The 25,664-nt window shown below is 49.8% G+C and overlaps 1 protein-coding gene and 1 long non-coding RNA gene across 12 annotated transcripts; one reads left to right on the top strand and one right to left on the bottom strand.

The window, feature by feature from the left end:
• Positions 1–2,394: 2,394 nt before the first annotated feature.
• On the top strand, positions 2,395–3,767 carry LOC141406902 (uncharacterized). The gene is made up of 2 exons (XR_012427912.1): positions 2,395–2,456; positions 3,494–3,767. It is a non-coding gene; the product is annotated as an uncharacterized lncRNA (long non-coding RNA).
• SIGLEC9 (sialic acid binding Ig like lectin 9) lies at positions 3,170–22,356 on the bottom strand. 11 transcript variants are annotated; one of them, XM_074024406.1, is made up of 8 exons: positions 22,132–22,356; positions 21,854–21,980; positions 21,373–21,651; positions 21,122–21,169; positions 20,011–20,268; positions 19,262–19,349; positions 18,794–18,890; positions 15,098–17,113 (listed from the first exon to the last, which is right to left on the bottom strand). In XM_074024406.1, exons 3-8 carry the CDS (start codon positions 21,542–21,544, stop codon positions 16,925–16,927), a joined length of 852 nt encoding a protein of 283 aa, XP_073880507.1. In that variant the 5' UTR covers positions 21,545–21,651; positions 21,854–21,980; positions 22,132–22,356; the 3' UTR covers positions 15,098–16,924. The 11 variants fall into 11 exon arrangements, 8 of the variants coding, with proteins under 8 accessions (XP_065390859.1, XP_045235367.2, XP_073880508.1 ...); XM_065534787.2 differs by lacking the exon at positions 15,098–17,113 and adding an exon at positions 3,170–3,619 and having other exon boundaries at positions 21,854–22,356; XM_005590083.5 differs by having other exon boundaries at positions 15,090–17,113; positions 21,854–22,356.
• Between the last annotated feature and the right edge of the window lie 3,308 nt (positions 22,357–25,664).

The raw sequence follows: 25,664 nt of genomic DNA, 5'->3' as shown, positions 1-25,664 counted from the left end.
GTGTGAGGGCCTTGGAACTGATTTTTGTTGTTGTTCCAGTGAAATTAGCACAGTAAACATAGCACTTGCATGAGAGAAGAGCAGCGTCTCAGTGGCCTGATATTAATACTTTGGGCAGCTCAATGCTGATGGTGGTGTGGGGGACCAGGGGGCTGCCAACCTAGCCCTTGGGCACCCCTGGGAAGGCGCAGGGATCACAAGGCGGCCAGCCTCTGGCAGGGTAGACTGTGTGGGCCGCGGTGCAGGCAACACTCATGCCGGGAATGGTCAGGATGGCACCAGCTTGTTGGATTTTTTTGTTGGCATTTGTGTTTGTTTCTCTACTCACCACCCAAGTGATAAAATAGGATCCTTGGTGCAGAACTTAAATTATCCCAGAAAGCCAAGAGTTCCCCGCCTTGGGGACTTGTCTTAAACTCGCCTGGTTTGTACGTTTCTGGCCGGACGCATGAAGAAACAATCTGTGACAAGTCTGAGGGTCTTCCTTTCAGCCTGCCTCCCACGCTAAGAAAAGTTGGTGTTTCCCTCCCGGAAGCTGTTGTGAATTTCTCTTTACCTGGGAACTGTTTTGGTTTTGTTTTTAGTTGCTCTGTGCTCCCTCTGAATCAAAGCTTCTAGCACTGCCGGTGAAAACCACAAAGGGTCCTGCTTGAGGCGCCATCCTGGCCAAGAGAGCAAACCTGCAGGAGGTTTGGAAATGGACTCGGTCTCTGCAGAAGCGTGTGCACTATTAGGGGATGAACCGTGTCACAGCCAGAGGGACAAAGCTCATATCATAGGCGATCCAGGAGATGTGAGTTCCCAGAGCTTGTTTGGCGCATTCATGTGCACACTGTTGTCGGGGTTGGACTTGTGTTTCAGGCTTCGATGTGAGGCTTGTGATATGCATTTCCTGTTTATCAATAAAAAAATTATCGAAATGGTTGAATCCTGTGAGTTGGCAAATGTGTACTAATCCAGTGCACTTGACTCTTCAACCCCTTCTTTCAATATCATTTTTATAAGAAATAGGTAACCTACATGACAACTCTTAAAAATAAAATAAATTGGGCGAGGTCCTAAGTAGGAAAACCAAACCAAACGGAAACAGGACACCTGGAAATCTGAGGCTTTGCTGTGCTTTTCCGTATTTCCCAATTGTCCCAACAGTGAGCTGTCTTTTTTGTTTGTTTGTTTGCTTGCTTGCTTGCTCGTTTGATAGCCAGGTCAAAATAAGGTAAACAAATATGAAAATAAGTAAATAAATAATAAACTAAAGGCAACATAAAGCCATAAAGATAAGGTTGGGCTCACAAGCGCCATCCTCCCCGGGCCCCACCCGTGCCGGTCGGAGTTCACCCTGGAGAGGAAAGGCTGCCCCGAGGGCTGGGAGATGAGACCCGCAGCCTCTGTGCCAGGAGACACAGGTCTGGGAGGGAGCAGAGCTGCATCTCTGGAGGGACCCCTCTTCCTGGAGGACCCCAGTAGCTCACGGACCTTTCCAGACCCAGATGGAGGCTGCGGAGGGGGCTCTTCCTGGTGGGTAAGAGAAGCTGGATGCTGGATGAGCTTCCCAGGGCTGAGGGAAGGGCAACTGGAAGCAAAGGAGGGGAGGAGGCTGGGGCCATCCCCATCCAGGGGCACAGCCGGAAACTCCCAGAGCAAGGGTTGGGGAGAGGGGAGGAGGCAGGACCCTCTGCAGGTCTTTCATGTGGTCACACACCTGGAAATGTCTTACCCCTAGACACAGCCCTGCACAGCCCCACAGATGTGGTGTTACACTCACTCAGACATACACACACACGCATACACACACGCACACACACCATGCATTTCTATCCACGTCCAGGTGCCAGGACCTTGTACCTCCACCCTGAGGTTCCCGTACTGACTTTCCCGTGGGTGTGAATATTGGCCTCTGTCATGTTCTTGCTGTGTGATTTTGGGCAAGTAACTTCACCTCTCTGCACCTCCGAATTTCTTCATCTGCAAATGGGGTTAAAGTATGTGTCTTGCTTGGCTGCTGGGAGGGTTAAAGTAACCCTGTCATAGTGCCTGGCATATAGTCGGTGTGAAGTAAATTACTACTATCATCCACATTGTTATACTATCCCCTGGTAGTTAGTCCAGCAGTGCCAACTCCTTCCTCAGCTTCACCTGGCGGCCTCTTTCCCCCACACAATGGCATCTTCCTCCAGTGCCCTCGGAAATCTTTAAAAGTATGGAGATGTTGAGGACTCTTGGTGCAGAGGTGAAGCCCCCAGACCATCTCCTCCACCTCCTAGGGTCCCACATGGGGAGGGATTGGGCTTGGACTTGGTGGGAAGTTGGGCATCTTCACCTCCCTCTACCCAGGACTCTCCCGTGTTTTTTATGGACCTGAGATGTGACTTCTTCCCTGATTTCTCCCCATAGGGCACATCAGCCTCCATGACTGTCCACCCCAGACCTAAGGACAAGACCAGAAGGGCAAGCAGGTGAGGAGAAGGTGATGGAGAAGGGCTGGGGGTCTCCATAGGACCTGTGAGGCTGGAAAGGGTCCAGGGTCTTTCTGGAAAGGACTGGCAAGAGAGGGACCCAGCCCAGTCACACCAAGGTCTGGAGATGGGGGCTCCTGGGGGAGGTCTGCAGACCCAGTCGGGGCCCTGGGGATGAAATCATGGGCAGCATGGTCATTGGAGGCTCTATCCACTGATCAGAGCTATGCAGGCTGGGGCAGGCCATGCGCAGAGCTGGGCTGTAATTTCAGGCGCCTCCTTTCTCAGAGAGCTCTGGCATGTCCAGGTTCTCAGATTCCTTCACCAGAGGCCATGGAGTCAACAGAGATGCTGCGAACTTATGGCTAAGGGGTGCCCAACCAGTGGTTGCTTTACTCAGTGCCAGGTGAGAGAAGATACCTCAGAATCAGGCAGGGATTAAATTCCAGCCCTGCCCTGAGAACCTGAGTGACCTGAACGCAGCCCCAGTGAGGCTCCCTCACCTGGATGCACCATGGAACCATCAAGTGAGCATGATTAGCATATGCGTCAGCTCAAATATTTATCTTTTTTTGTGTGTGTGACAACATTTAAACTTCTCTCTTTTAGTTATTTTGAATTATTCAATACATGACTCTATGTCATTTGAAACAACACAGATGAACTTAGAGGATGTTATGTTGAGTGAAATGAGCCAGGCACAGAGAAACAAACACGTTACGATCTCATTATATTTGGAATCTAAAATAGACATCCTCAGAGAAGTAGAGAGGAGAATCATGGGTACCAGAGGCTGGGGCGGGGAGTGTGGACTGATTGGACGGGGAAAGGCAGGCATGCATTTTCAGTTAGACAGGAGGAATAAGCTCTGATGTCCTATTGCACAGCTTCGAGGGCTGTTAATTCTACAGGAATCAGCCTCGGACTCCTTTACTGGAGGGGTTGTGAACCCTCAAACAAGCCCAAGTCTCTGCAGTTTCTCACTTGGGGATCTTGATCTCTGAATACTCATTGTTGGTGGCCTCTTGTCCCCACAGGTCCTGAGGCCCCACCTTATGGAAGCTGAGGGATGCATACTGGATCTCTCCTTCCTCCCCTGAGGAGGGAGCAGCCAGTCCATGGTGTCGGGGGCTGTCATCTGCCCAGGACTCAATCAAGGTACCCTGAATGGAGAGAGAGAAGGGAGTCAGAGCAGAGCAGTGGAAATAGGATAAGGCAGGGAGAGTCACAAGTTGTTTGATTGGTTGGTTGGTTTGGACATATTGCTCTGTATAGAATTAAACTTCATGAGTTCCTGCCTCTATCCCATGTTCATATTATAGAAATCTCCTTCATTTATACTTTCCTGCAATATTTAACCCTTAATGAGCACCTCGTTTGGTGTTTATTAATCTTATTAACTTCCCACAACAATCCCATGAAGAAAGTAGCGTGCCCAAACTCCCTGTTATGCCAGGACCCAATCCAGTCCATCCCTTCTGACCCCAAAGCCTGCAGTCCTGCTGAGGCCCTCTGTATGTGAGGCCCTGAGCCAGGTGCTGGATGGACTGTGGTGGACATAGTAGTGTTGGCCCTGACCTCCTGAAGCTCACTTTTTAATTGAGGGAAGTTGGCAAAATGACTGTCAAACAAATGAATATCTATGTGTGAATTATAAGATGCACAGGAAGAGGGTAAGTGAGAGAGAATCACAGGGCCTTGATTTGGATGGGGCCCCTGCCCTTAGGAAGCTCACAGTTTGGTGGTGTGGGGAGGATAAGTCAGTCAAAGAAATTATCAATGATAGAATGGATAAAGAAAATATGGTACATATACACCATGGAATACTGTGCAGCCATAAAAAAGAATGAGATTATGTCTTTTGTGGGAACATGGATGGTGCTGGAGGCCATTATCCTTAGCAAATGAACACAGGAACAGAAAACCAAATACTGCATGTTCTCACTTATAACTGAGAGCTAAATTATGATAACTCATGAACACAAAGAAGAGAACAACAGACACTGGGGCCTACTTGAGGGTGGAGGGTGGGAGGAGAGAGAGGAACAGAAAAAAATAACTATGGGGTACTAGGCTTAGTACCTGAGTGACAAAATAATCTGTACAACAAACCCCTGTAACAAGAGTTTATGTATGTAACAAACCTGCACATGTACCCCCAAACCCAAAATAAAAGTTTTATAAAAAACTGTCACAATTACTGAGATTTTTGGCAACTTCTTAAATTGTGTACGCTAGGCCAGAACCTCACTCATCTCACGCTAATTCCAGCCCTACTGGAGAGGTAGATGTTTAAGAGATGAGAATGTGCAGGGCTGCAGTTATGAAGTTTGGGCTTTTTCTCTAGGTTAGAGCTTGTCAAACTAGAGCCCTTAGGACAAATTCAAGCCACTGCTTGTTTTTATAAATAAAGTTTTATTGGCACACAGCCAGCTAACCACTTACACATGGTCTATGGCTAATTTCCTGCTATAAGAGTAGAGTTGAGGAGCTGCAATGAGACTGTGTAGCCCAGAAAGCCAAAAATATTTCCTATCTGGCCTTTCCAGATAGTGTTTTCTGGCTTCTGCTCTAGACAGTGTTGGAAGTGGGAACAGCCATCCAAATGCAAAGAAACTGGTCAGTGATGGCTTCTGAACAATTCCTCCCATCAGGGCAAGAGACACAATAGGCAGGGAGGTGAGGAAGTCCAAGACAGAGATCCTCAGTCCTCAGCATTGAGAGGGTTTAGGATTCTTGGGGGTGGGAGCAATGCTAGCCATTCTTAGGGAGGAAGAATGCACAAGATTTGGTGAAAGTGGGGCCATAGAGAAGAAAGGGAGGACAGAGAGGAGAAAACTCTGTCTCCATGCCTGGCCTGAGAGAAAGTAGGTAGGAGGGACTGTCATGCAGTTAGCAAGATGGGGAATCCTGCAGGGTCCTTTTATGTATGTTTGCTTTTCTTCGCTTCCCAAGGTTGCTAAATCTCTAGCCAGCATCTACCTTTTTCGGGGGGAAGGGGTGGAGGTGAGGTGAGGTGGGGACAGAGTCTCACTCTGTCACCCAAGCTTGAGTGCAGTGGCATGATCTTGGCTCACTGCAGCCTCAACCTTCTGTGTTCAAGCGATTCTTCTGCCTCAGCCCTCCTAGTAGCTGGGACTACAGGCACCCGCCACCATGCCTGGCTAATTTTTGTGTTTTTAGTAGAGATGGAGTTTCACCAGGTTGGTCAGGCTGGTCCCAAATTCCTGACCTCAAGTGATCCGCCCACCTTGGCCTCCCGAAGTGCTGGGATTACAGGCATGAGCCAATGCGCCTGGCCAGTGTCTGCCTTTTTGATGGTTAAGTATGTTGCTTAGTTACTTTGACCAATCCCATAATTTTAAGTACATGGATAATATGCAGTCCATATGCATGAGCTTTAATGAGCTGATTATCATACAGGGTCAGGTTAAGGATACTTTTTCTCTCTAATGCACATGTCTAGTTCTGAAGAACTGCCCCTTGCTGGTTTGGTCCAGATCCTGCTGGCCACGGGGGTCCTTGCTTGCTTCTCTATCTTACTTTTTGTTTTGGCTGCTCAACTTCTGCCTCTTGCTTCTTGCTTACCTGTCCCCTCACCTTGCTTCTGCTCCTGCTTTTATTTATTCTGCTCTTTATCCAACTTTTAATTCTCTTTGCTGTGCTCCTGCCTTATTTTTCTATTCCTCCTGCCTCAGAAGGGCTCTGGACCATGGCCCATCTCTTTCCCACAGTCCCCAATTGGCAATTAAAATCAGAAAAAAAATGGGAAGGAGAGACTTGAGGAAGCCGTAGAATCTGTGGAAAGGAGGAACTTATGAACCACGTATGACCCAGGGGAGCTGACAAGCCCTCTACTCCCACTTCCACAAGTTGGAGAGGAAGACATTAAGGTCCACAGTGACAAGTGCTATGGTCTGAATATGTCACCTCAAAATTCCTTTGTTGAAATTTGAATCCCCATGTGATAGTATTAGAAGGTATAATGTTTCGGGAGGCGATTAGGCTATGAGGACTCTGGGATTAGTCTAATGGGATTAGTTCCCAAATCTGAGAGACCCAAGGGAATTTGTACAGCCCTTCTACCACATGAGAACATAAGGAGAAGGCACCAACTATGAGGAAGCAAACGGTCTCCAGACACCAAACCTGCTGGCACCTTGGTCTTGGACTTCCCAGCCCCCAGAACTGTGAGAAATGAATTTCTGTTGTTTATAAACCAGTAGTTTGCGGTATTTTGTTGTAGCAGCCTGAATGGACAGAGATAGGAAGTGAATTGCCCAAATCACACAGGTCTCCTGGGCCCTGTCTCCTGTGCCATTGTCTGCCCAGGAGACGCTTAATTAATTTTGTCTGCCCTTGGCCGGGCGCGGTGGCTCAAGCCTGTAATCCCAGCACTTTGGGAGGCCGAGACGGGCGGATCACGAGGTCAGGAGATCGAGACCATCCTGGCTAACACAGTGAAACCCCGTCTCTACTAAAAAATACAAAAAACTAGCCAGGCGAGGTGGCGGGCGCCTGTAGTCCCAGCTACTCGGGAGGCTGAGGCAGGAGAATGGCGTAAACCCGGGAGGCGGAGCTTGCAGTGAGCCGAGATCCGGCCACTGCGCTCCAGCCTGGGCGACAGAGCAAGACTCTGTCTCAAAAAAAAAAAAAAAAAAATTTTGTCTGCCCAGGACAGACTGGGCTGGGATGGGGGAAGCTGATGTTACTTGGAGAGTGGAAGAACTGTCAAGTCTCTCACATGAGATGAGGAAAGACATTTCATTCATTCATTCATTCATTCATTCTGTATTCAGATTGTGAGCACCCATGCTGTGCCTTGAGATTTCCAGCAAAGGGTAAGTGTTTGCCCAATCACTCCCTCCCAGGAGGGGAAGCTGCAGCATCTCAGTGGTCAGAAGGGCTGAGCCATGGCTGACAGTGATGTCCTGCATCTGTCCCGCAGGGCCGGGTGTCCACATCTGAGTTCTATCTCGAGCAGGAGGGGCTCAGTCAGGCCTCTCAGCCCTGCTCCCCTGGGGGCCTCCACACCCGCAGAGCCAACACGGGCCTCAGATTAGCATCGGCCACTTCAATTCTAACTCAGGCGGGACAGGACAGCTCAGCCCCATCTGGAACTTGGGGGCCAATCCTCAGCTTCCCCAGAAAAGAGCAGGCCTGCTCACCTGGAGCAGTAGCGCCAGGTGAGGCCATAGGTGAAGGGGAAGCCAGTGCCCATGAGGGCCTCTTGATTAGGTGAGAACCAAGGGTTGGGAGACCTCCTGATCTTCACTCACGTGTCTGCACCCAGCGTGGCTTCCTGGGAGTGGCGAGAAGAGGGCGAGGTTCTGTTCCTAAGTCTAGGCCCCTCTCACAGCCCAACAGTCTGCCCCGGCACCCGTCCGGAAGCTCCCTCTGCACAGAGAGGCTCAGGGAAATGTGCCGGGAGCCCAGGGGGTGCTGAGCCTCACAGCGAGGTCCCCTCCACCTCCAGTCCGTTTCTGGGGCAGCTCCAGGGTCCCAGTTGCTGGGAGCCAGGAGAGATTCAGCGATTTTCCCTCCTGACACCAGCTCAGTGAGGCAGGGGAGTTGTTGTCAGTCACACAGACCAGGCCCAGGGACTGACCCTCCAGGACAGGCAGCGAGGTGCCATTGCTCAGGGTCTTCAGGGCTGAGTGAGGAAGACAGTGAGAGCAGGGAGGGTGGAGCTGAGAGGCCGTCTCTCCCACAACCCCACGCAAACAGAAAGAGGAGACACCTGACTGTGTGACACATACTCACGAATGCAAATCCAGGTGTTCAGAAAGCTGAAAGACCCCGCAGGGAAAGAGGCTGAGCTGAGACTAGTGGGGGAGTTGGTCATATTAACAGGTGGCTAAGGGCACCTCAGGTGGAGGGGAAAAAGCACAGGCCGTGAGACAGCCTGGCAGATGAAGGGCCCTGCAAATATGTCTGGGGTCTTCCAGGGGGAGATTGGAGGTGCTGGGACATGATCAGCTGAGGAGCTTGGACTAAGGGTTCCAGGGAACCAGAGAGGGCTCTGAGCAGGGAAGAGGCAGCGTCAGCTCTGGCTGCAGGAAAATTTTTCAGGGCTTGTGCTGTGAGGGCCACAGCAAGGAGGCGAGAGGCTTCAGACCAGGACGTTGGGTGGGAAGTGGAGCAATGGTCAAGACCAAAAAGGGCCTGGCCATGCCGATGGAGGGAAGGAGACAGGGAATGGAGGGAGGAGGAAGGGCATGATGGCAGACATTTTTGGGGAAGTGAAGTTTACAGGAACCCCTGACTCATGAGTGGGGTGGTTGAAAACAGGAGGCAACTGGAATAAGTCCTGGTCCTGACTGGGATAACTGGAGGGGGGGTGGGGATGGAGACACCATGTCCAAGAAGAGGCTCAAGGGGCAGAAAGTGGGAGAGACACCAGGGCAGGGCTCACAGCTGAGCCACAGGGTGGATGTGCTCACTCAAGAAGCACGTGGAAGGGAAGGGGCAGCTCAGGGAATACGTGTCAGGCACTTTCCTGGGGCTGTCTTATCACTAGTTCCCTCAGCGTGGGAGGAGCTGGCTTGAAAAAACAAGAGTAATCCCAACAGGAAGCCAGTGGGTAGGGGCAAAATGGTAATCACTCACATAAATGCAACTTCAGACTGGGTGCCAGAGGTGGGAGGTTTCTGGAGATGAGCGTTTTTCCCTTCCCGTCCATGTAGATCTCAGTGAGGAACAGAGAAAGCAAAAAACTCCCCAGAGTCACCCCGGCCGATGTGTCTTTCGTACTTGAAAGAGTTTATGAAACACTGGAATTATTTCTGCCTTGCATATTCAGAAGAACTTGCCACTTAATTTTTTTTTTGCCTAGAAAATAACATTTGCTATTCAATCAGCTTTGTTATGAAACCACGGTCTTCTCCATAGGTAGCTCACAACATGACCTCCAGCTTCATCAAAGTGAGAAAGCAAGAGACAGCGAGAGAGAGAATGAGGCACAAGTTAGTCTTTTATAATGTGATCTTAGGCAGAACATTAGCAAGCAAGTTCACAAGACCCACAGCCACCCTGCAGCTGATGCACACCACGTTCAAGAACTCCCATCACCCACGGCCACCCTGCCAAAATGCTTTGTCAGCAACCCCTATTGGACTGTTGTTGCCAGTGGACCCTGAACACCTTGGTTGTTCCAGCATAGGAGGTTCTTAACCTTGAGGGGCCAGGAAAAAAAAAAAAAAAAAAAAAAAGCCATGGGCCAGGTCCCAGCTCCCCGTGGTTAGAGCATGCAGCTTAGGAGTGCTGAGTTGAGCCTGGGCCCCTTGAAATCATCCAGAAACAAATGCAGTTGTCTAAGCCCAATTTATACCACTGTGAAACCCTCAAGGGCATCAGAGAATATAAAAGCAAAGAGCCCTATCCAAAGGACAGCAGCGATTAAAGGAACATCAGCCCACACAGATGAGAAAGAACCAGTGAAAGAAATCTGACACATCCAAAAGCCAGAGTATTTTAGCTTCAAGTGACCACACAATCTCCCCAGCAATGTTCTTAATGAGTCTGAAATGACAGACATAGAATTCAGAATCTGGCAACAGAGATCACCGAGATTCAGGAGAAACTCGAAAACCAAGTCCAAGGAATGTAGGAAATCCAATAAAATGATTCAAGATCTGAAAGATAAAATAACCGTTTTAAGAGAGAACCAAACTGATCTGTTAGAGTTGAAAAACTGCAAAAATTTCATAATGCAAGTAGAAGTATTAACATCAGAAGAGATTAAGCTGAGAAAAGAATCTCAGAGCTCAAAGACCAGTTCTTTGAATCAACCCAATCAGACAAAAATAATAATAAAAAAAAGAATTTAAAAAAAATGATGAAAACCTCCAAGAAATATGGGATTATATAAAGAGACCAAACGTGCGGCCCACTGGAATCCTGGAAAAAGAGAGACCCAGCAACTTGTAAAACATATTTGAGGATATCATCCACAAAAATGTCCCCAACCTTGCTAGAGAGGTTGACATATAAATTCAGGAAATTCAGAGAACCCCAGCAAGATACTATACAAGATTACCATCCCCAAAACACATAGTCATTAGATTTTCTAAGGTTCACATGAAAGAAAAAATATTAAATACAGCTGAAAGGAAGAGGCAGGTCATGTACAAAGGGAACCCCATCAGGCTAACAGAAGAGCTTTTAGCAGAAATCATGTAAGTCAAAGACATACGGGGCCTATATTTAGCATTCTTAAAGAAAACAAATTCCAGCCAAGAATTTCATACCCTGCCAAACTAAGCTTCATAAACGAAGGAGAAATAAAATCCCTTTCAGACAAACAAAAACTAAAAAAATTCATCACCACCGGACCTGACTTATGAGAGATCTTTAAGGGAGTGCCAAACACAGAAGTGAAAGAATGTTACATGCCACCACAGAAAGGTGTTAAGTGGTTAAATATATAACCCACTGACATTATAAAGCAACTATACAATCAAGTCTACATAACAACCAGCTAACAACATAATGACAGGATCAAATTCTCACATCTCAATATTGACATATCAATAATGCTTTCACTGGCTGTCCCTTTTGCACAGAGTCCAGCATGAGACGCGGAGGAAACAGGGATGCTTAATATAGCCAGATGGGGCTGACGTAGCTCCTGAGTTAAAAATACATCTTTCTTTGGGACAGAAGGAACCACATAATTTACTCTAGTCCAGTTTGGTCCTAGCATCCAGGAAAGCAAAGATGCAATGTTCCGGAATACCCATATCAAAAAGTTAGAAAGATCTCAAATTAGCAACATAACATTACACCTAGAAGAATTAGAAAAACAAGAGCAAGTCAACCCCAAAGCTAGCAGAAGAAAACAAATAACCAAAATCAGAGCTGAAGTGAATAAAATTGAGATATGAAAATTCATACAAAAATCAACATACCCAAAAGTTGGCTCTTTGAAAGAACAGATAAGATTGATAGATCACTAGCTAGTCTAGTAAAAAAGAGGGAACAAAAACCTTTCATCATTTAAGAGTTTTTGATTTCTCTTTCATGAAAGGTAAATTTACATACAGTGAAATACATAGATTTTATTTGCATAATTCAATGTGTTTTGATAAATACATAACCACGTAATCACTATCCCAATGAAGATACAGAATATTCCCAGGACTGGCTGGGCGTGGTGGTTCACGCCTATAATCCCAGCACTTTGGGAGGCAGAGGCAGGTGGATCACAGCGTCAAGAGATCAAGACCATCCTGGCCAACATGGTGAAACCCCATCTCTCCTAATTTATTCAAGCTATTGCATGTGTTATATATTGTTTGTTATTATATATTGATGAGTATTATGCCGTTACATGGAAACACCACACTGTGGTTATTTGTTCACCTGTTGATGGGTATTTGAGTTGATACCACCTTTTGGCTATTATAAATAATGCTGCTAGAAGTGTTCATGTCCAGGTCTTTATGTAGAGTTTTGCTTTCACCCTTCTTGAGTGAGTACCTGGCAGCAGAATTGTTGGGCCATCGGGTTGATATAGTGTGTGAAACTGTCTACAAAACTGCCACTTTTTTTTTTTCAAAATGGTCGTACTACTTGCATCTCCACAGGAAATATATGAGATTTCCATTTCCTCCACATCCTCTCCAACATTTGGTGCAGTCGAGCTTTGTAATTTTAGCCATTCCAGGAGATGTGGTAGGGCATCTCATGGTGACTTCAATTTTTATCTCCTGATGTCAGTGGTGTTCAAAACCTTTTCACGTACTCGCTGGAATTTGCATCTTTTCTCTTGTGGAATATATCATCAAGCCTTTTTGCCCATGATTGAAATTGGCACATGATTGACTGTCCAGGCACAGTGGCTCATGCCTCTAATTCCAGTACTTTGGGAGGCCGAGGTGGAAGGATTGCCTGATGCCAGGAGTTCAAAACCAACCTGGGCAGCATAATGAGCCCCTGCCTCTGCAAAACCAAAGTTAGCCAGGTGTGCTGCCACATGTCTGTAATCCCAGCTGCTCGGGAGACTGAGGCGGGAGGGTCCCTCAAGCCTTTGTTTAGGCATATATTATAAATTACATGTATAAAATTCTCTCCCAGATGTGGCTTGCCTTTTCATTTCCTTAATCATATGTTTTGAGGAACAGGGATGTTTTCAATTTAGGTGAGGTCTCATTTATATACTTTCTTTCACACTTGACATTTTGAATGTGTTCTAAGCAATTATTGGATACCCATAGATACCGTCTAATTTTTCTTCTAGAGCAGCACTGTTCAGGAGAAATAAAATGTAAGCCACATATGTAATGTTAATTTTTTTTAGCAGCCACAACAAAAAAGCAACAAGAAACAGGTGAAATTACTTTCAATTATATATATATATATATATATATATATATATATTTTTTTTTTTTTTTTTTTTTTTTTTTTCTTTTTTGAGATGGAGTCTCACTCTGTCGCCAAGTTGGAGTGCAGTGGCACGATCTTGGCTCACTGCAAGCTCCGTCTCCCCGGTTCACGCCATTCTCGTGCCTCAGCCTCCCAAGTAGCTGGGACTACAGGCACCTGCCACCTTGCCCATCTAATTTTTTGTATTTTTAGTAGAGATGGGGTTTCACTGTGTTAGCCAGGATGGTCTCAATCTCTTGACCTCGTGATCTGCCTGCCTTGGCCTCCCAAAGTGCTGGGATTACAGGCGTGAGCCACCACACCCAGTCTCAATAATATTTTATTTAACCTGATACATCCAAAGTAGCATCCTATCAATATGTAATCAATTTTAAATATTAATTAATTAGATTTTTATATTATTTTCTCACTAAATGTAGGACATTTCAAGTGCTCAGTAGCCACACGTGGCTAGTGGTTACCATATCGAACAGCATAGTCATACAAACATTATAGTCTCCACTTTTAAGTTTATGATTGGCTTCAGGCTAATTTTTTGTGTGTGATGTGAGAAAGGGCTCAATGCTCATTTTTACCAACCCTAATTTCATTTGTCCCACTAACATTTATCTTTTATTTATTTATTTTCAAGATGGGGTCTCACTCTGTTGCCAGGCTGGAGTGCAGTGGCACAATCTCGGCTCACTGCAACCTCCGCCTCTCGGGTTCAAGCAATTCTCCTGCTTCAGCCTCCCTAGTACCTGGGATTACAGGTACTAGACAATTTTTTTTTTTTTTGTATTTTTTTGTAGAGATGGTGTTTCACCATGTTATCCAGGCTGGTCTCGAACTCCTGACCTCAAGTGATCCACCCACCTCAGCCTCCCAAAGTGCTGGGATTACAAGTGTGAGCCACCGCACCCGGCCACCCACCAACATTTATTAAAAGTCTTTCCTGTCCCAATTGAATAGACTTGATGCTATTCAATTGATTGTATATGTGTGGGTCTATTTGTAGACTGTATTCTAGTCCACATCACGCTCTCTGTATTATTAAAGTCTGACTTCTCTAAATGTGTTTCTTATCACAATGATTTGGTTATTCTAGGCCTTTATGTGTTTATATAAATTTTAGAAACAATTTATCAATCTATAACTATATATGTGTATATATATAAACTTATATTTATAATATACATACATATACACTCATATATACTTATATATACATACATATACACACATACATATATAATATATATACACACACATAGGAATTTTGACGGGGATTACCTAAATCAATATGCAGACAACTGACAGTTTAACCATTTTTGTCTTCCAATTCATGAATGTGATATATTTCTTCCTTCATTTGGGCCTTCCTTAAGTCTCTCAAAAATGCTCTATATTTATCAGTACAGAAGCATTCCATGTTCTTTTAGTTCATTTGTGTTGCTATAGAGTAATATCTGAGGCTGGGTAGTTTATAAAGAAAAGAGGTTTATGCAGCTTCTGGCTGCAGTGAACGCCAAGAATGAAGTACTCAGACAATTCCAGCTGAGCGGGAGGCCGGAGCAGCATCTCTGGAAGGGTGCTGCCCCAGAATCCGTCCGCCAAGTATTTATTGAAAGGGCTTGTTAAACCAAAACGTCCACCAGATGGCCTTTTGCGGTTGGGTCAGGAGACACATATGGCCTTGCGAAGACATTCAGACTACATTCTCAGGAGGCTGTTTTCAGTGCTCCTTATCACACATTCCGTTCCTTTCCCTGTTTTCAGGGTCAAGGAGTTACAGTCTCATGCACAAACAACATACACATAATGCCTCAGTATTTTTCCATGCCTCGACCTCAAATGCCTTGTACATAAGCTTGAATAGGTTGCCGTGCACCCCCCAACAGTTTATTTGACTCACGGTTCTGCACCATGTGCTTGGCACCAGCCTTTGCTTCTGGTGAGGTCTCAGGAAGCTTCCACTCCTGGTGGAAGGCAAAAGGAAGTCTGCAGGTGCAGACAATATGGCAAGAGAGGGAGCGTGGGCTGGGGAGGGGAGGTTCCAATGTCTTTTTAACAACCAGCTCTTGGAGAAACTCTCACAGGAAGTAACAGAGTGAGAACTCCCTCATTACCTTGAAGACAGCACCAAGCCATTCATGAGGGATCCAATCCCAGGACCTGAACACCACCCATTTGGCCCCACCTCCAACGCTGGGCATCAAATATCAACAGGAGGTTTGGCAGGGCCTAACAAACCATATCCAAACCATAGCATAGGATTTTTTTTTTTTTTTTTTTTTTTTTTTGAGACAGACTCTTGCTCTGTCGCCCAGGCTAGAGTACAATGACACGATCTCAGCTCACTGCAACCTCTGCCTCCCGGGTTCAAGCAATTCTCCTGCCTCAGCCTCCCAAGTAGCAGGGACTACAGGCATACACCACCTCACCTGGTTAATTTTTGTATTTTTAGTAGAGATGGGGTTTCACCATGTTGGCCAGGCTGGTCTTGAACTCCTGACCTGAAGAGATTCACCTGCCTCAGCCTCCCAAAGTGTTGGGATGACAGGCGTGAGCCACCACACCCAGCTCGCATATGATTTTTTTTTTTTTTTTAATTTTTTGAGATGGAATCTTGCTCTGTCACCCACGCTAGAGTGTGGTGGCACGATCTCGGCTCACTGCAAGCTCTGACTCCCGGGTTCACGCCATTCTCCTGCCTCAACCTTCAGAGTAGCTGGGACTACAGGTACCCGCCACCACACCCGGCTAATTTTTGTATATTTAGTAAAGACGGGGTTTCACCGTGTTAGCCAGGATGGTCTCGATCTCCTGACCTTGTGATCCGCCCACCTCGGCCTCCCAAAGTGCTGGGATTACAGGCGTGAGCCACCGTGCCCGGCCGTGATTTTAAAAAAATTGTTCCTTTGTACTTTACGGTTTTTTGATGCTGCCGTAAATGGGCAAGAGTCCAGATTTAGGGAAGTGTTAGTGCCTCCTCCAGTCCTTTGATTCCTTCTCATCAGGGCTACTGCATAAAGTGACTGTTGTGAGACGTTCCTTTCCTCGTTCGGGTGCTGCACGTAGGTGAATTTTTTTGGATCATGTTTAATTTGCCAGATGATCCTTTGACTCTTTGGAAACGTTTCTCATTCCCTGGGTCTGGCTTTAGAGGAGGGAGATCATGAGCTGCTGCTTCACTGTCTCCCTCAGCTCAACCCCGAAGTCCAATCCTTGAACTCCATTTTCAAAGACGGAGGCAGATGAAGGCCCAGGAGGAGGGCATTCTAGGAGGAGGGTCCCCAGTGTTCAAGGACTGAGGTATGAACCAACAGGACATGTTGCAAATGATTTGGAAAAGGCCAGAGGGACCAGTGGGTTCAGTGGTGAGGATGGAGGAGTGGACTGAGGTTGGAGAGTGATGTCATGAAGAGGATGTCATCGGAGGTTCAGGATCCAGGAGCCATGGATGGGCTGTGAGCAGCGCAGAGAGAGCTCAGTGTGTCCTAAAGACTCCCACTGGACTGTGCACAATACGTAGACTACAGAGAGCAAGGAGGCCTAGCAGTCACAAGGAGGGGAGATGAGGCCGAAGAGGTGGGCAGGATCCAGATGCTACCCAGACCTGATTTGCAGGCTGAGGTCCTTTCCTGGAAAATTGCAGAATCACTATTTTGCAGGCAAGTGACACAGACATATAGGTACCAGTTGCCACCAGAATCAGGAGAGGTTCTCAGCAGGACCTTTGTGTTCAAAGCACAGCGATTCATCAATGCTCAGCATACACCTGTGCCAGGAGCTCTGATGGGATGTGGCTCCTGGAATGATCACCACAACCTTGCAAGTAGGGCTTCTCACTCCTGTTTTCCAGAGCAGGAAACCAAGGTACAGAGAGGTAGGAATTTGTCTGTCTTTTAGTCAAAAAAATAAAAAGGACGGCACAGTGTGGATTCAGGTTGGCGATACTTTGACTCCAAAGCCTGTGTGCTTTTCACTACGTGCCTAGCTCATCACTTTGAGGGCTGTTAATTCTACAAGAACCAGCTTCTGACTTCTCCCTTGCCTGGAGGGGCTGTGATCGCTCAATCAGGCTGAGTCTCTGCAGTTTCTCATTTGTGGATCTTGATCTCCGAGTACTCGGTGTTAGTGGCCTCCTGTCCCTGCAAGTCCCGAGGCTTCACCGTCTGGAAGCTGAGGGATGCATACTGGAGCTCTTCTTCCCCCACTGAGGAGCGGGCAGAAGCTGGGGGAGGCTGGTCTGGGGGACTGTCTTCTGCCCAGGGTTCAGTCAGGGACCCCTGAGACATGGGAGAGAGAAGGGAGTCAGAGCAGAACAGAGAGGCTGGGCGCAGTGACTCACGCCTGTAATCCCAGCACTTTACGAGGCTGAGGCGGGCGGATCGCTTGAGGTCAGGAGTTCAAGAGCAGCCTGGCCAACTTGGTGAAACCCTGTCTCTACTAAAAATACAAAATTAGCCAAGTGTGGTGGTGGACACCTGTAATCTCAGCTACTCAGGAGACTGAGGCAGGCGAATCGCTTGAACCTAGGAGGTGGAGGTTGCAGTGAGCCAAGATTGTGCCACTGCACTACAGCCTGGGTGACAGAGCGAGACTCCATCTCAAAAAAACAAAAACAAACAAACAAAAAAATGCACTTGGCCGGGCGCGGTGGCTCAAGCCTGTAATCCCAGCACTTTGGGAGGCCGAGACGGGCGGATCACAAGGTCGGGAGATCGAGACCATCCTGGCTAACACGGTGAAACCCCGTCTCTACTAAAAAGTACAAAAAACTAGCCGGGCGAGGTGGCGGGCGCCTATAGTCCCAGCTACTCGGGAGGCTGAGGCAGGAGAATGGCGTGAACCCGGGAGGCGGAGCTTGCAGTGAGCTGAGATCCGGCCACTGCACTCCAGCCTGGGCGACAGAGTGAGACTCCGTCTCAAAAAAAAAAAAAAAAAAAAAAATGCACTTGAGGCAAGAGCCTCACTCACTTCACCCTTGTTCTTGCCCTAGTGGAGAGGTAGGTGCTTAAAAGGTCAGAATGTGGCCAGGCACGGTGGCTCACGCCTGTAATCCCAGCACTTGAGGAGGCTGAGGCGGGCGGACTACAAGGTCAGGAGATCGACACCATCCTGGCTAACACGGTGAAACCCTGTCTTTACTATAAATACCAAAAAATTAGCCAGACGTGGCGGTGGGCGCCTGTAGTCCCAGCCACTCCGGAGGCTAAGGCAGGAGAATGGCTTGAACCTGGGAGGCAGAGCTTGCAGTGAGCAGAGATCGCGCCACCGCACTCCAGCCTGGGCGACAGAGCAAGACTCCAACTCAAAAAAAAAAAAAAAAAAAAAAGGTCAAAATGTGCACTGCTGCAGGCTATAGAGTTTGGGATTTTTACTCTAGATCAGGGGTTGTCAAACTACAGTATTTGAGTTATATCCAGCCCACTCTTTATGTTTGTGAATAAAGTTTTATTGGCACACAGCCATATTCATTTCTTTACACAGGGTATATGGCTTCTTTCTCGCTACAACAGCAGATATGAGGAGCTGCAATGAGACTGTGTGGCCCATGAAGCCAAAAATAGTTTCTATCTGTCGCTTACAGATAATATTTGCTGGCTTCTGCTCTAGACGGTATCGAGGGGTCGGGGAACAGCTGTTCAAATGCAGAGGAACTGGACGATGATGCCTTCTGGACAGTCCCCCCAGTCAGGAAAGGAGAGGTGACAAGCAAGGAAGTGAGGGAGCAAAAGACAGAGATCCTCAGGCCTCAGCAATGAAGGGTCAGGATGGGGGTAGGGACAATGCAAGCTGTTCTTAGGGGAGGAAACCAACCAAACATTGTGAATTTGGGGCTACAGAGAAGAAAGGAAGAACAGAGAGGAGGTAACTTTGGCTGTGCCCAGCTGATTAGTCCTGGGGGTCATCCTGTGGGAGGTGTCCAGGCTGGATGCTGGCTGTGGAGAGTCCACAGCACTCACCTGAGAGGCTGAGCCCCTGACGGCGTTTGCATCCTCTATGCCCACATCCCCCACGCCCGCGACTGGCCTTGCTGATTTCTTCCTGCAGGACCTCACTCTGAGTGAAGAGACCAGACAGCCTTTCAGTGTGGTCAGATCGGGGTGCAGTGGGCAGACCAGGTACCCCCCATGTGTTTCCTATTAAGAGACTGCAGGGGTGACTGAGGTGGGAAAGCAGTGGTCCAGTCTTAGAGACCCCAAGGTTGAGAATAGAGACTCTCTTCTCCTGGACAGTGGGTACCAAGGTTTGCCACAGACTCAAAGCTCCTCAAACACAGGCCCACATGGAATTCTCACCATGCACCTGTGACCTCCTTCTTGCCCCGAGCTCTTGACCCATCCGGGTCCCTCCAGCTCTGGCTTCAGGGATCCAGCTCCCAGCCCGCCCTCCCCCAGGGCTCTCCCTCCCTTCCTAAGGTCCACGCTCACACGACGAAGATGACGCAGAAGGACAGGAAGACCAGGGCTGTGGCTCCAGCTCCGACCGCCCCCTGAGTCAGTCCCGATGTGGCTTTACCTGTTGACAGATTGGAGTTATTTTTGTGATATATCACAGAGAATTGGGTCTCTTCTCCTCCTCCTCCCACTTCCTGTAGGGTCCTATACGTCTATTTCCACTTCCCCTTCCCAGACACAAAGAACAGAAATGAGAGAGAGGAGGACATGGAGAGACTCTCCCTGAGGCCAGTGAGGCATGCAAGTGCCAGCCATTCCTTTTTTTTTTTTCTTTACGATGTTAATATTTTATCCATCAATGAATTTGTTTTGCATTCAATTTGTACTGTTTTTAAAAGATGATTGCATTGCTGTATGATTTCATTTGATTGCTAACTTGTTGGGCTTTTTCTTTTTTTTTTTAATCTGATGCTCAAGGCAAGTACCTCCGTTGTGTGACTCCAGTTCAGCCCTGCAAAGAAAGACGCTTGTCTCCCTAAACACACCTGTCCAGGCCCCATCCTCTCCCCTCTGAGATCCACACCTGCCCTCTCCCCACCCCACAACCCTTCCCTGACAGGAAGAGGACGGTGGTGCTGCGGGTCCCAGGAAAGTGCTCACAGCTGAGCACAGACCAGAGCGGGGCTCCTCTCTGAAGGTCAGGGGGCCGCTCAGTGGTCACTGAGGGTGGAGAAGGGGTGTTCTCCTCCTCCAGCCCCTCCCCAGCACACCGGTGCACTCACTCTGCAGGGAGACGTTCAGGGAGACCTGCTGAGAGCCCAGAAGGTTCTGAGCTCTGCAGGTGAACTCCTCTTCATCCCTCAGGTGCACCCGAGGCAGCTCCAGCACCCCCGGGTTTGAGGGCTGTGAAGGGCACAGGGTCAGGCCTCCCCAGCTCAGGCTCAGCCTGGCAGGCGGATTGCTGTCAACTGCACAGACCAGGCGCAGAGACGGGCCCTCTGGGACTGAAACAGATGAGCCATTTCCCAGGACTATGGATACTGTAGAAAAAGAGACAGAGGGTCAGAGAAGTACATAGATCTGGAGAAAAAGAAAGGATACAGAAAGGGACTGATGACAGCAACTGACACACAGACATAGACTGAAGTTCCAGACACATGCACTTCCACCACTCACTGTCGGGAATGTGAACACATAACGTAGCTACATTTTGCTTTTAGGAACTTAACCCACAGACTTAGATATTCCTGTGGAAGTAGATACAAGATTGTTCATTGCCGTGTTCCTGCCATAGGATAAAATGAGTGCCATGATCTTCCATTAGGAGATGCCACAAAATCAGAGTCCATCCGTGCAGCGGAATCACACACAGCCCTAGAGGAGGGTGCGGACCGTCTCACTACGGACACCAAACCGCCTCTGATCCTCCAGGTGCACACACCAAGGCTCAGGGCAGCCTGGATGGACAGTGGCTGGTTCTGGGTAGGGGGCAGGCATCGGAGGACAGACTCTGCTCTGCAATTTGAATTTTTGCCCATGGGCATTTATCACCTGTCCAGAAGTACTTATATCAGAACTATCGGAAATAAACAGGTAAGGGTGGAGGTGTATTCAGGAGATGCATGAGAAGGAACCTCAGAGCCTGGCCCTGCTGTGTGAATGCCACCCTGTTCTTGTTTGAGGCCGAAGGGAGGTGTGTGTGTGGGGGGTCCAAGAGTGGTGATGGGAGGATGGGAACAGGCGGCCCTGGGGCCTAAGGACACAGAGGGGCCCTGAGTTCACCCACAAGGGCATCTCTGTTTCCCAAAGTGAGTTCAGGTTGAGGAATAACCCAGCCCCATCCTGACCTGAAGGCCCTGCACCTCCAGCCCCAGGGAGGGGGCTCCATCCTACCTGTGTCATTTCCTTGGAAGACAGTCATGGTCAAGTTCTGAGGGGGGTCTGGGACAGAAAGATATGGAGACCCGCATCACTGTGGGCTGGGAACACTGGCCCTGTCTGTCCCCAGGAGCCGCATAAACAGGGAAGACAGAGCCATTGTCCTCCTGACCCCACAACCAGCCCAGATTCCGGGACCCAGCACCCTGTGTCCAGGCTTGACGCTCACCCCATCAGGGACCCAGGCGTCCTGGCCCAGCACTCACAGGACACGTTGAGGTGGATGGTCTTGTTCGTGGTCACACTGGCCCCAGGGAAGGTCACCTGACAGGTGAGGCTGGTGCCGTGGTCCTGGGGCTGTGGGATGAGGGTGAGCACCGAGGAGCGGGTGGTGGAGGGGTCCAGGGGAGACACGGAGGTCCCCATCCAGGAGATCATAGGGGCTGTCCCCTGCTCACAGGCCCAGGGCACAGAGCAGGTCAGATTCCGGGGGCAGCCGGACTCTAGGGTTCCTGGGATGAGGATGTTGGGCCTGTGTGTCAGGGCTGGTGAAGAGAGGGGGACTCAGGATCAGGACGGAGGATCCATGGTGCAGCCCTGGGGGGAACTCAGGCTCTGGTCCAGCTCCTGCCTTGAGCCCAACTCACTTCACCCTCAGCCCTCTCCCGGGGCAGGGGCCCCATCCCAGCCTTTCCCTGCCGCCCCCATGACCTTTCCCTGTGGCCTTTCCTGGAGCCCGTGCCTTACCTGTCACATGCACAGAGAGCGGGGCATACTTATAATTCCATTTTGTCTTTCCTGTCTCCACACGAAAGAAGTACTTCCCTGCATCACTGCTTCTGGCATCTCTGATGCTCAGGGTGCAATTCTTGGTCTGTGGGTCCCCAAGGAGGTGGAATCGGTCCCGAGTGTCCTCCCGCACTGCCCGAGCTGGGTTGTTTGTGGCCACTGGAGCATCCCGGTCTGTACGGGCCCCTGCCCGGAACCAGTAGCCATGAACTGGGTCAGAGGAAATCCAGCCATACCAGGGGTAGGAGAAGGAGCAAAGCACATGGACACACAGGCCCTGCTGCACCGTCACAGACTCCTGCATCATCAGTGGGTAATTCTTCTGGTTATTCCTCTGTCCCTCCACCCTCTCCCTCCCCCAGAGCAGGGGCAGCAGCAGCAGCAGCAGCAGCATGTCTGGGGTTGGAGGTGCCAGGGCCGCCAGGGAACGTCTGTTCCTCAGGGCTCTTCTCTCAGGAAGTGAGAGCTCAAGACTTAGAGGAGGCCCCACAGGAAGACGGGGGTGAGGTCAGGACAGTGACCTCCCCAGAGGAGGAACTTCACACACAGACACTGTCAGGCCTGGGTCAGCCCTGGGACATCCACCGTCCACTACCCCATGTTCACTCCTGGGTCCCTGAGGCCAGAGCAGGAGACAGACTCGCCCAGATTCCCACCCCATGCAGGGCCCACCCCACTTCCTGCCTGACTCTCAATGCTCTTCCCCTTAGGTGACATTTTCTGCAGGGTGAAAATGAGTCCCATCTGGCCAGACCCCTGAGTCACAGGCTGTGGATGTCTGTGTAGCTCAGAGGTGGGACTCGGGGCCATGAGAGACAGGGGTGCAGGTGGGGTGAGCAGGCAGCCTCTCATTCCCCCTGCCAGCAGGTACAAGGTGGGCACCCCCTTTCTGCACAATGAGGTCAACACAGCAGAGCCGGACACTGTCCCCAAGGAGTCACTGTGCAGAGGAGACACTGAGGCTCCTGACTTCTGAGCTGTCCATAGCAGGAGCTTCAGTGGGGGGCACAGGCAGGATGGGGTCACTCTCCCCTAGGTCGGGGGTTCAGTCTCAGGGGGACCGAGCAGAGGGACACGGGGCTGTGGAGGTGAGGATTTCGCCTGTTGATACACGCCAAGGACACAGAGGAGAGCCTGGCTCGCAGGAGGTCTGGGAAACTGAGACTGTGATTGTTGTACTGTGGGGTTTGGAAGGGAGGAAATCCAGAAGGGAAGGGGCAGATTTCAAAAGGGAAGATACTTCTCCTTTCCTCACTGCTGTCTCAGCGCCACGAAGGATTTCTTCACCAGCCATGTCTCGCTCAGCCACACTTCCCTGGTTACTCCAGAACACGAGGGCTCTGCCGGCCCCGGGGCTTTGCTCCTGCAGGCTCTGCTCCCGGGGGTCCAGGTGAACAGGAGATGTGGAGCGAGGACACCAGCCCTGGGGCGTCCACCCTCAGCGACGGGCAGGATTTCATGACAGAAGAAACGTGCCCCTCAATTCAACAGAAGATTTTTTGTAATTGTGTGGCTGGGCTGGGAGGAACTGGGAGTGTCCTGTGTGGTGGAGCCTCCTTAGACCGATGTCAGTTTTCTAGAAATAGTTTTGGGAGAAATATAAGCCATGTAGATAAAAATATCTTCCCCCCAAGAAAACAAATCTCAGTGGTTTACACACATGAACACGCTTAGAGAAACAGAACACTGGGGACACCGCAGCACCTCCCCTTTGTTACCCCACTTCCTGTCAGCCACACCCCCACTTTCTACGGAAGGAGCCCCAGCCTCACTTTAACGCTAATGGTCTCCAGGCTTTTCTTTCTTTCTTTTTTTTTTTTTTTTGAGACAGAGTCTGGCTCAGTCGCCCAGGCTGGAGTGCAGTGGCGCGATCTCGGTTCACTGCAAACTCCGCCTCCTGGGTTCACGCCATTCTCCTGCCTCGGCCTCCCGAGTAGCTGGGACTACAGGCGCCCCCCACCTCGCCCGGCTAGTTTTTTTGTATTTTCAGTAGAGACGGGGTTTCACTGTGTTAGCCAGGATGGTCTCGATCTCCTGACCTTGTGATCCGCCCATCTCGGCCTCCCAAAGTGCTGGGATTACAGGCGTGAGCCACCGCGCCCGGCCTGGTCTCCATGCTTTTCTATGTAGTTTTATCATCTGTGCATGTTGCCGGGAGTACTGCAGGCCCCCATGTTTGCCCAATCACTCCCTCCCAAGAGGGGAAGTTGCAGCATCTCAGTGGTCAGAAGGGCTGAGCCATGACTGACAGTGATGTCCTGCATCTGTCCCGCAGGGCTGGGTGTCCACATCTGAGTTCTATCTTGAGCAGGAGGTGCTCAGTCAGGCCTCTCAACCCTGCTCCCCTGAAGGCCTGCGCACCTGCAGAGCCAACACGGGCCTCAGATTAGCATCGGCCACTTCAATTCTAACTCAGGCAGGACAGGACAGCTCAGCCCCACCTGGAACTCGGGGGCCAATCCCTCAGCTTCCCTAGAGAAGAGCAGGCCTGCTCACCTGGAGTAGTAGCCCCAGGTGAGGCCATGGGGGTGGGAGAGGGAAGCCAGTGCCCATGAGGGCGCCTGATCAGGTGAGAACCAGGGGCCCGGAGGCCTTTTCACTCACACATTTGCAACCAGAGGGGCTTCCTGGGAAAGGGTAGAAGAGTATGAGATTCTGTTCCCAGGCCTCCACCCCTGTGACAGCCCAAACACCCAACCAGGCTGCCTGCCCCAGCACCCGTCCTGCAACTCACTCTATCAGAGGCTCAGGGAAATGTGCTGAGATCGCAGTGGGTGATGAGCCCAACAGGTCAATTCTCCTCTATCCCCAGCCTCTATGTGAGGCAGCTCCAGGCCCCCGGGTGCTGAGAGCTAGGAGGAATTCGGTGTTCTTCCCTCTCAGGACCCGCTGAGCAGGGCAGGGTGGGGAGACGGGCTGCTGTCAGCCACACAGACCACGGGGACTCTCCCTCCAGGACAGGCCGTGATGTGCCATTGTTCAGTGTCTTTGGGGCTGGATGAAAAAAACAGAGAAAGCAGGAAGGGTGGCCCTGAGAGGTCAGTTTATCCCTTACCTCCCATTCAGAATTAAACAGAAGACACACGACGGTTTGACTCACGCTCTTTTTGGTTTTTTTTGAGACCAAGTCTTGCTCTGTCACCCAGGCTGGAGTGCAGTAGCGCGATCTCGGCTCACTGCGATCTCTGCCTTCCAGGTTCAAGCAATTCTCCTGCCTCAGACTCCTGAGTAGCAGGGATTACAGGCGCGTCCCACCATGCCAGGTTAACTTTTGTATTTTTAGTAGAGATGGGATTTCACCACGTTGGTCAGGCTGGTCTCGAACTCCTGACCTCGTGATCTGCCCGCCTTAGCGTCCCAAAGTGCTGGGATTACAGGCGTGAGCCACCAAGCCTGGCCCGGCTCATGCTCTTATGTACACAAATCCTAGAGTCCACACTAGCTGACAGACCCTGGAGGGAAGGAGGCTGAACTGAGATTGGAAGGGGGAGTGGGTCATATTGACGCATGACGGACGGGCATCACAATGAAGGACGAGGGATGTGCAAAGGCTCTGAAACAGCCTGGCAGATGAAGGGACCTGCACATATATCTGGGGTCTTCCAAGGGGACGTGGAGGTGTTGGGGCATGACCAGCTGAGGAGCTTGGACTGAGGGTGCCGAGGAGTCTCAGGGGTGGGCCAGGAAGGGGTGGGGCTAGTACTGAGTGCAAGAAGGTCTTTCTTGGCTTGTGCTGTCAGGGGCACAGCATGGAGGGAAGATAGGAAGC

This window comes from Macaca fascicularis, chromosome 19, assembly GCF_037993035.2.
Source record: "Macaca fascicularis isolate 582-1 chromosome 19, T2T-MFA8v1.1".
Classification (NCBI taxonomy): Eukaryota; Metazoa; Chordata; class Mammalia; order Primates; family Cercopithecidae; genus Macaca; species Macaca fascicularis.
The sequence above is the reverse complement of the archived record's forward strand: the minus strand, read 5'-3'. Positions and strand labels throughout refer to the sequence as shown.